General features: G+C 57.7%; 2 protein-coding genes across 3 annotated transcripts in view; one reads left to right on the top strand and one right to left on the bottom strand.

Annotated features, from left to right (window-relative positions):
- DBN1 (drebrin 1) overlaps nt 1-6,445 on the top strand; it is a 15,835-nt gene extending 9,390 nt beyond the window's left edge. Inside the window, exons 9-15 of one of the 2 annotated variants that reach the window (XM_012813388.2) lie at nt 2,670-2,729; nt 2,810-2,933; nt 3,626-3,763; nt 4,096-4,266; nt 4,614-5,284; nt 5,580-5,682; nt 5,870-6,143. In XM_012813388.2, the coding sequence (XP_012668842.1) occupies nt 2,670-2,729; nt 2,810-2,933; nt 3,626-3,763; nt 4,096-4,266; nt 4,614-5,284; nt 5,580-5,682; nt 5,870-5,940 (1,338 nt within the window). In that variant the 3' untranslated portion in view covers nt 5,941-6,143. Of the gene's footprint in view, nt 1-2,669; nt 2,730-2,809; nt 2,934-3,625; nt 3,764-4,095; nt 4,267-4,613; nt 5,285-5,579; nt 5,683-5,869 lie in introns of both variants that reach the window. The other variant, XM_003802818.2, reaches the window with a different exon arrangement.
- A 592-nt stretch (nt 6,446-7,037) lies between these two features.
- The window catches only part of PRR7 (proline rich 7, synaptic), an 11,441-nt gene continuing 8,356 nt past the window's right edge, over nt 7,038-10,122 (bottom strand). Inside the window, exons 2-3 of the mRNA XM_003802816.3 lie at nt 7,812-8,442; nt 7,038-7,600 (exon numbers count right to left, since the gene is read on the bottom strand). Coding sequence (XP_003802864.1) covers nt 7,203-7,600; nt 7,812-8,220 — 807 coding nt within the window. The 5' untranslated portion in view covers nt 8,221-8,442 and the 3' untranslated portion in view covers nt 7,038-7,202. The remainder of the gene's footprint in view (nt 7,601-7,811; nt 8,443-10,122) is intronic.

Genomic DNA, 10,122 nt, shown 5'->3' with positions numbered 1-10,122 from the left:
AAAAAAAAAAAAAAAAAAAAAAAGAATTGCATTTCTTGTCTGGGATCTCTTTTGGCTTGGGCTGTCAGGAGGTCTCATGTATCTGAAAATGCTTAGGCACAACAATGCTCTTGACGCTTATAGTTAGTATATTGATCTCTCTCTCCTACCTATAGTCCTTGTTTCAGCTTTGGTCACATGGTTGGTAGTGAAGCCTTTGTTGGTAAGCTGCCGCTGGTCCTTTTTGTTTGTTTGTTTTTATTTTTGTTTTAAGATAGGGTCTTGCTCTGTTGCCCAGGCTGGAGTTCAGTGGCAGGATCACAGCTCACTACAGACTCCAACTCTTGGGTTCTAGTGATCCTCTTGCCTCAGCCTCTTGAGTAGTTAGGATTATAGGTATGCACCACCATGCCCAGCTAATTAAAAAAACTTTTTTTTTGCTAGGGGTGGGGTCTCACTATGTTGCCCAGGCTGATCTTGAACACCAGGCCTCAGGAGATGCTCCTGCCTTGATCTCACAGAGTGCTTGGATTATAAACATGCGCCATTGTGTCTGGCCTGGTCCTCTTTGTGAACAAGACAGAGGAAACTAGGGAGATTACACTAGGCAGGGGGTGCAAAGGCTGGTGGTTTGTATGTTTGTTTATGGGAAGGCAAGGACCCTGGCCAAACTGGAATCCAGTGGGCTAAGGAGTGGGAGGAATTTGGTAGGGAATAGAGAGCAAGGTGAGAGGAGGAGTTTACACTTCATTCTGGAAGACAAAAAATTATCATTAAATGACTTCTTGTGAGGAATACTATAAAGGGCCCTTCTAATGCATTCTGATAGACAAATATAAGTTCTAGGCTATGTGCTCAAAAACAAGCCCTGTTACTTCACCATGTCAGTGTGGCTTCTTGTTCACCTGGCCTCTTCTGCCTCATGAGCAGCAGGGGACACTGAATAAGATGCCTTCAGTAGGGCAGCACCTGTAGCTCAGTGAGTAGGGCGCGGGCCCCATATACCGAAGGTGGTGGGTTTAAACCCCACCCTGGCCAAACTGCAACAAAAAAATAGCCAGGCATTGTGGCACTTGCCTATAGTCTAAGCTACTCAGGAGGCTGAGGTGAGAGAATCACCTAAGCCCAGGAGTTGGAGGTTGCTGTGAGCTGTGTGACGCCATGGCACTCTACCAAGGGTGACATAGTGAGACTTTGTCTCTACAAAAAAAAAAAGGGTGGCACCTGTGGCTCAATGAGTAAGACACTGGTCCCATATACTAAGGGTGCTGGGTTCAAACCCGGCCCCTGCCAAACTACAACAACAAAAAATAGCCGGGCATTGTGGTGGGCGCCTGTAGTCCCAGCTACTCAGGAGGCTGAGGCAAGAGAATCGCCTGAGCCCAGGAGGTTACTATGAGCTGTGTGATGCCATGGCACTCTACCAAGAGCGATAAAGTGAGACTCTGTCTCAAAAAAAAAAAATACCTTCAGTATAGTGAGTCAGTTGCACAAACACATACCAGCCTTGTGTTGGCCATTCATAGACCCAAGTCCTCATCCTGTGTCACTCATAGGGCGTGGGGGAGATAACCCCAGAAACAGAAAATCATGATATCATGTATCTGGTGGGTGTTAGGGACACCCAGGAGGCAGTGCCCAAGCTACAGCTGGAACTATAGGGGCAGGGCGTGGGGTGGGGGTCAGGTTCAGTGGAGAGAGATAGGTTGTAGAGGTGAGCAAGGCATAGAGGTGAGCAATGGCACGCCTGTTCCAGGAGCCATGATTGCATCATGCTGAGGACTTGACATCTACATCAGTGTGTGGGCAAGTTGGGGCGGGATAGGAGCATGTTGGAGAGGTGACGGGGTAGGTCATGCAGGGGAAGGGGAATATGGGCCAGGTCAGGGGCCCTGCCTACCTGTGCCCCTTCAGAACATGTGTGAAGTGGGCTAGTGAAGCCCAGCAGGGCAAGGTGGGGGCTATGGCAAGTACATGCCTTGTGTCAGGTAGCTGCAGTGCAACCCTGGCCCACAGCTGCTCCGGGGGCATGCAGGTAGTGTTGCCAGGGCCTCTGGCATTTCAACAGAAACTGGGATTCCAATTTCAGTATGAGAGTTTCTGATTTTTAAGTAGTGGCAACTAATTAACATAGTTTAAAAATACCATACCAGCAAAACAAAAGCCATCTGTGGGTCATAATTCAGCCAGCACTTGCTGCGGCTCATGGGAAACCTGAGGGCTTTAAGCTGGGGAAAACCATGATCTGGATTTTGGGAAGGTCCTTTCAGGGCCTATAAAGGGCAGCAGCTAAGTGAGGAGAGCCAGGGAAACTGGGACCAGTGAGGAGCCTGGTCATATGAGGCCAGGGCATTGATGGGAGTGTGGTGACCCTGGTACTGGTGTAGGATGGCTAACAAAAGTTAGCTACAAAGCAAGGCATATTCCTGGGTGGCCTTGGGTTCTTGCTTAGATGGAGGAGTGAGCAAGCTGGTGAGTGAGCTGAGTGCCCATGTCCTGGCCAGCCTGGAGATGAGGTGGCCAAGAGCCTAGAGGGTGGGGAGAGGATCTGTGTGCCAAGTGGTGAGGGAAGCAGGGGTGCTGCCTCGGAGACTCTTTCTGCCAGATTGTGGACAAAACATGCAGGCCGTAAGAAAGCCAAGAGCCCCTGTGGGGATGGGTGCTCAGGACACTATCCCTTTGGTTTCCAGGGTGACCAGCGTGATGAGGAAGAAGAAACCCAGATGAAGAAGTCAGAATCAGAGGTAGAGGTGAGAGCTAGGGGCGCAGGATAGGTGAAGTGGATGGAGGCTTCCTCAGCGTGGCACCAACCCTTTCTTTGTGTTCTCAGGAGGCAGCAGCCATTATTGCCCAGCGGCCTGATAACCCACGGGAGTTTTTCAAGCAGCAGGAACGAGTTGCATCAGCCTCTGCAGGCAGCTGTGATGTGCCCTCGCCTTTCAACCACCGGCCAGGTAGTCCCAGGCTTCACCCCCACCTGACCTCCACTCCTCAGGTCATGGCCCAAGCCTCTTTGGGACTCTTTTCTTAGAAGGGAAGCCTTGCCCAAGGACCCCTTGGAAAAGGAGAAGCCCTTCATCCAACGTGCTTCCACCTACCACTTTCCAGGTGGCAGAACACCCAGAAGGGCCCGGGGCAGTGTCAATGTTGGGCCTTGGCTGAGCAAAGGCAGTGCCAGGGCCAATTGGGCAGCTCTGGCATGGGCTGGGGCACAGCACCAGCCTCTGGGAGCAGCCTTGCTGGGTCGAATTAGGTCTGGCCTGAAGGGTTGGGGATGCATGTGGGTTGGGCTCTCACCTTGGCTGAGTTTGAGCCTAGATCCTGTCCCTGGTCTCCGTTTGGCCCCTCCCTGCACTTTGCCCCACCCCAACTGCCCAGTACTCTCATATGCTGGCTGATGCTGGTCTGAGTGTGCTTGGCCCTGAGTGTGCTGCTGTCCCTGTTGTGTTGCTGCTCAGAGGCTGGCTGTGTGTAGCAGGCTCTGTGCTGTGTGTTTGCTGCTGGGTTTGGCTGAGTGTGCGCCCTGGCTGGAGGCAGCTTGGACATCCAGGGCTAGCCCTGGGGGCGGGTGAGGCCTCAGGCGGGGGTGGGGGAGACTGACCCTCTCTTGTCCTCTGTCTTTCTCTGTCTGTCTCTCTCTCGGCAGGTCGTCCGTACTGCCCTTTCATAAAGGCATCGGACAGTGGGCCTTCCTCCTCCTCCTCTTCCTCCTCCTCCCCTCCAAGGACTCCCTTTCCCTATATCACCTGTCACCGCACCCCAAACCTCTCTTCCTCCCTCCCATGTAGGTAGCAGCCCCAGGCCTCTGCGGGGGGTAAGGAGGGCCCCGCCTCCCAGCAGCTTCCCACCCTCACTCCCCTAGCCTGACTGCTGATCTCTGGTATTTGTCCCCAGAGCAGGTACTGCCTGCCTCTTGCCCCTGGCCCTGTGGGGCACTGGCCCCCAGGGGCCTGGCTTAAAGGGTCTGGAGCTGTAGTCTGGCCCCTGGGGGACCTGGAAAGCTCCCAGCCCCCACTCAGACTCCAGAGAGGAGGTGCTGGCCAGGCCCCAGGTGCACAGTCCTGGTCCCATCTGGCTCCCCTGCCCTTACTGACCAACCTGGGGGTTTTCCCACAGGCAGTCACCTGGACAGCCACCGGAGAATGGCACCCACCCCCATCCCCACCCGGAGCCCATCCGACTCCAGCGCAGCCTCCACCCCGGTCGCTGAGCAGGTTGAACGGGCCCTGGATGAGGTCACATCCTCGCAGCCACCACCATTGCCACCGCCACCCCCACCAGCCCAAGGTGAGCAAGGGTACCTCTCTACACTGGAGCTGCTGAGGCGTTTAAAGATAACTAGGGTGGCGCCTGTGGCTCAAGGAGTAGGGCACTGGCCCTGTATGCCAGAGGTGGTGGGTTCAAACCCGGCCCTGGCCAAAAACTGCAATAAATAAATAAATAAAGCTTAAAAAAAAAAAGATACTAGGTAAAGTGATACCAGGAGGGGACAGTTGGTGCTGAGATGATTCCTTCAGGGAAGTCCCCAACTCCCTCTCTCCTCACTGGGTAGACAGGTATTATAGAGTGGCTGCCCAGGGTCTCCACCTCCCAAGGGAGCTGATTGCATCTGTCTCCTCCATCTGCTGTGACAGAGACCCAGGAGCCAAGCCTGGACAGTGAAGAGACAAGAGCAGCAGCCCCTCAGGCCTGGGCTGGCCCCATGGAGGAGCCCCCTCAGGCACAGGAGCCTCCCCGAGGGCAAGGCAGCCCTGAGGAGGACTTGATGTTCATGGAGGAGTCTCCAAAGCAGGTTGTCCCAACTGCCCCCATGGAGCCTGCGGTGGAACCTGCTGAAGTTGACACCACTGTGGCAGACACCTCAGTGGCTGATGCTGATGCGGCTAACACCATTGAATCTGCCACTACCGCTGCTGACACCACTGTTGCCAACAATGTCCCTGCCACCACTGCCAGCCTCATCGACCTATGGCCTGGTGATGGGGAAGGGGCCTCTGCACCCAGGGCCCCCATGCCATCCTTGGGTACTGAGGTCACCCTGGCAGAAGTGTCCCTGCTGGATGAGGTGGCTCAGGAGCCCCTGCCACCTGCAGGTGGAGGCTGTGCCAACCTTCTCAATTTCGATGAGCTGCCTGAACCGCCAGCCACCTTCTGTGATCCAGAGGAGGAAGCAGAAGGGGAGACCCTGGCTACCCCACAGGCCCCAGCTATGCCCTCGGCTTTCCAGCTGGAGCAGGAGCCAGAGCTGGAGCAGGAGCCCCACCTGCTGACCAATGGCGAGACCACCCAGAAGGAAGGGACCCAGGTGGGGCAGGGAGAATGGGGGGAGGGGACTGGTAGTTGGGTTAAGCTGGGGGTTGGCTCTGCATTCCTCAGGCTTGCAGCTGTACCCCACCTCTCTGTGACCCACATTACTAGGAGGATGCTCACTCCACTCCCTTTCTCTGTGCCATCTCCGGTTCCATTCCCTATTCAGGCTTCTGTGTTTCCCTAGCAACCGCTGATGGAATCATCAGTTGCTGAGGAAATCAGCTCAGGCCTGATGGGTCAGCCCTAGTCCTGCTGGATGGGGCCCAGTGACCTGGTGCTTTTCCCTGTAGGCCAGCGAGGGGTACTTCAGTCAGTCACAGGAGGAGGAGTTTGCCCAATCTGAAGAGCTGTGCGCAAAGGCTCCACCTCCTGTGTTCTACAATAAGCCTCCAGGTAGTTCTGGGAGGGATGGTGGGGAGGAGTTTGGGTGGGGGGGTCTGAGTTCTAGTTTGAGTGTTGGCTGGCACTCCCCCCCCCCCCCACACACACACACTGCTGGCACAGCTCCCAGAGGTTGGGGACAAAATCAAGGATGTGCTGGGCCATCTCTTTAAATCCTTTCCCCTCCCAACACCAATAGAAATCGACATCACCTGCTGGGATGCAGACCCAGTACCAGAAGAGGAGGAGGGCTTCGAGGGTGGCGATTAGTGATGGTGCCAGCCCTAGGTGCCCTCACCAAGGCCGCCCACCTGCGCTGCCTCTGGCCAGACGGCCCGCCGCACCTGCAGCTCCGCCTGGCACTCATTCTGGATTCTGGCCCTGGCCCGGGACTTGGCCGCTTCCCCAACCACAGGGCCTGACTTTTACAGCTTTTCTCTCTCTCTCTTTTTTTTAAAGTTGATAGGAGACTTCTACAGTTGACTGGTTTTCCTTCCGTTGGTAGTTGAGACGCTGTTGCAAATTCTGCCCTTCCCCACCCGGACCAGATTATAGCTCTTAGTCCTCCCTGCTCAGCTGGCCAGGGCACAGGCCTCACCTTGCTTGGGGCCTGGTGTGGGGGGAGCTCTGGTGGGAAAATGTACCTCCACCTCTTTTCCTAGTTTTATGTTTCTTGGAAAAATATCACTTTGTATTCTCTGTCCAGGGCTTCAGATATTTTGCACGAATTTTAAAACATGGCAATAAATGGCTCGTGGGCTCTGGCTCCCTGGGACCTCCTCCCTGCCTGGCCCAAAGGAAGTAGCGGGCCCAGCTGGGGCCCCTCGGCTACCCCGCCCTCTCCTGCCGGGCAGGTCCCAGGCTGGAGGCCCTAGTTGAGATTCACGTCAGGGCTGTGGATGGGGCCCTGGGGCTTTGGTGGCCCCTCCCCCAACTCCTTCCTCTTTGCTTGGGTTCCTTTTTCACATTCAGTAACTGTTTTTTTGGAAAGCACAAACTTCTGTAACGGGTCGTGCTCATGTCTGTTAATAAAGAAATCCAGATCCCTTTGGGCCTGCTGCTCTGGGCCTCCAGGGGCTGATCTGGTGTGGGCCGCCCCTCCCGCCTCCTTGGCCGCTAAGGGAGCGGCACCTTTCTGCCACCAGGGGGACGCCCTGACCGTGATCTCAAAGGTAGGCTTGGAGAGGAGGGGTCTCAGGTTCACCGGAGAACCAGCCTTTGGTCCCGGAAGGCGGCTGACCTCAGGTTCAGTTTTGTACTCTCAGGCTAGCTTGTAGCGGAAACGCGCGCTCACGTTCCTTCCCATCAAGGCCCCAGCTTCTCTGGTTAGCAGAGCCTTGGGCGCTAGCAGCGGGTGTCCCCTCCGCTTGTACCAAACCAGATCACACACCTTTATTATCCTCAAAATGTAACAAACGGGGTAAGAAATCCTTCCCTCCCCCCACCCCTCCCCGCAGTCCAGGGGAAGCATTTAAAAAGCCCCGCAGTCAGGCCAGGAATCCGCCATGGGGCCCGGGACGCCGGACGCGCCTCTATACGGCTGTAGTCCTCCCGAACAAAGGGATGGAGACCGGCAGGCGCCAGGCTCCGTGCTCCAGGGGCTCACGGCTGCTAAGCTCTGAGTCGGTCCAGCTGGGGAAGACCCGGCGGCCTCGGTCGGCCTGCAGACAGAGGGCAGGGCAGGGCGGCGCTGGCCGAGGGGCGCTGGGTAGGTGCAGCGCCGAGGTGTAGCCCCGGTCTAGGAAAAGCGGCTTGTAGCTGGGCGGCGGTTGCTCCTGTTTCTCCGCGCTATCGCGGCGGCTCAAAAACGGCGTGACGATCTTGCGGTAGAGGCCGCGCGTGTCCGTGAGCACCTCGCTGTAGGGCGGCGGCGGCTCGGCCATCAGCACCGCCTCTTCATAACATGGTGGCTTGGACATGTCCGATTCCGCTGCAGAGTAGGAAGCGGTCCAAGAGGTGAAGCCACTGGCCCCCCAGCCTCCCGCAGAGGCCGCGGCCAGCTGTCAGCTGCCAGCCCCAACCCGCGGTAGCCTCCTAGGTTCTCCGGGAGGTGGCAGATGGAAGCCCCACGGGGGCACAGCGAACCCGCCCCCTGCCGAGGCCCTGCCCACCCCAGCTGCCTATCAGAGGTTGGTACTTACCTTGGCGTGGGTAGCTCCAGGGCCGCGGCGGCACCGAAAGGTGCGGTGGCGGCGGCGGGTGCGGAAGCGCGTGGTGGTGTGGGTGCGGGTGCGTGTGTGACTGCGCAGGCCCGTGATGTAGGAGCGGGTGCACGTGCGGATGTGCGTGCGCCGGTGTCTCCAGACGGCTGCGGTGCGGCGGTGGCGGCGGTGCCAGGCCTGGAGGGCTCCCGGCCAGGCTGCCCTCCAAGTCGAGGGGCTCCAACTCTAGGGCGCGTAGGTTCTGCTCGCGCAGTCGCTCCTCCTGGCGCCGTTTGAGGCGGCGGCGCAGGAAGCTGCAGAAGCAGCAGAGCAGAACGATGAGACCCCAGATGAGCCAGAAGCCTGCGAAGCACGTGAGGAACGTGTAGGTGCCCTGGGACATCACCATGGCGGCGGCGGATCCTCAGCTGCTTTACTGGACACTGGGCTCCTCTGCGTGGTCCCGGGCCCGCACCACGCTCCCAGGTGCCGCCAGTGTCACTCGGGGACCCGCGGCGGGGGGCTGCCCGTGGCGGGGCTCAAGTCGTGCTTGCGCCAGCGGGGCACAGCAGCGGCGCCCGCTCCTTCCCATGGCGCCGGCGGGCGAGCCTCACCCGGGGCCGCGCGGGACCTGTGGGCCAGACACAATGTGCAGTGAAGGCCCGCCGCAGCCCCGGACGACTTCGCGGTCCTCGCCCCAGCTCTGCGCGGTCCGGGAAAAGCCTCCACGGTGGGAACCCCCGCGCTCCCCGGGGGGCAGGTGACGTCACCGGGTGGGATGACGTCACGTCTCGAGGTTTCCCCGGTAGGGTTTCCCCGGATCTGTGACCGGGCCGCCGCCGCTGAGCCTGGTTGCCGAGGGGACCCACGGCCGGCCAGTAGGGGGCGCTCAAAGGCCAGACTCAGGCTGAGCCCACACCACAGATTCGCCCTCCACACTTCCGTTTCCCCAGCACTGCGCAGAGCTCGGGCGCGGACCCAGAGTGCCTGGGTTCCCAAAGGATTTCGGAGGCCGATGGGCACCAGGGGACTTAAGAGTTATCTCAGCGGGGTTGCTTTGCGGCGGGTAAAGGGTAGTGCACCTCCTAGAGGCCTACAAGCCCCCATCCCCGACACTCTGTGATACCTGGCAGTACCTGCTGTCAAAGCATGGAACATCCGGCTCAGCACTGCGCTCTGGCCAGTGGCTCTGAGTGCTACTGCGTGCCACGGGCCCTGCCTTTGTCTGAGCTTGGCGCGCCAGGCGGGTGTGGGCCTGTCCCTCTCTCTTCCTCTCCAGGCGCCCCGCCTTCTCCAACTCTGCTTCCCTGCCTCCTACCCAACCGCAGCCCCTCTTGTCTCTGCCGCCCTAGCTCCAGGCGGCCGGCTCCCTTTCCCTCTCTGCTGGGAAATCTAGATGAGACTCAAGGAAACTTGTCTTTCGCCCCTATCTCGTCCTGCACTCACTCCAGATGGGCATCTCTGGTTTCTTTTCCTCTCTGCAGCTGGGGCTGAGAAGGGGAACTGAGGAGTAAAGGGTGGCAACCAACTGCTCACCACCCCCACAGAACTCAAATCAGCCCTTCTTGAATGCCTTATACCCAGAGGCTTTAACACACAACCGTTTGGGGTAATTGGAATGATTCCTATTTTCCTGATGAGGAATGGGGAAGCAATTAATTGGCTGTGTAGATGGCAGGTGGCAGAGCCATAATTTGAACTCAGGCCTCACCATAAAACCCTAATCTGAGTGTGGTTGGGGTATACTGCTGCCTGGGCTACTTTGTGGTCCTTTTCCAGGAACCCTGAGGACCCTCCTACCCAAGATATGTCCAAGACACACACACTCCACTTTGGGGTCATGGTGAGCCTGAGCCCCAAGCTGGGGGGAAGCCAGGCCACAAGCCACCCCACACTTTTCTCCAGATGACTCTTGTCTAACTCCACAGCTGCCTTCAGCCATGTGCCACTTGGTGCCCGTGCCAGTCCCCTTCTCCTGGGCCTGCGTTCCAGAACAGACAATGGCAGGAACAATAGCTCCGCCCACCCCCTCCACAACCCTGCCATGAGGCTGCCATGGCGACGCAGCCCAGATAAAAACACGATGCTGCCAGTCACTGGGAGTTAATTAAATCTGTTATTCTCCTTTTCCTGAGCCATCAGGAATGCTCTGAGGAAACTGGCACTAAGTAGAGGTCCCACTGGACTGGAGAATGGGAATAGCTCTGGGTCAGAAATGGTACTTCTTGGGCTAAAGATGATAGGATAGGATTTTTTTTTTTTTTTTTTTTTTTGAGACAGAGCCTCAAGCTGTCCCCCTGGGTAGAGTGCC

This window comes from Otolemur garnettii, unplaced genomic scaffold, assembly GCF_000181295.1.
Source record: "Otolemur garnettii isolate 467f Iridium unplaced genomic scaffold, OtoGar3 scaffold00261, whole genome shotgun sequence".
In the NCBI taxonomy this organism is placed as follows: Eukaryota; Metazoa; Chordata; class Mammalia; order Primates; family Galagidae; genus Otolemur; species Otolemur garnettii.
This window is presented reverse-complemented; position numbering and strand designations above follow the sequence as displayed.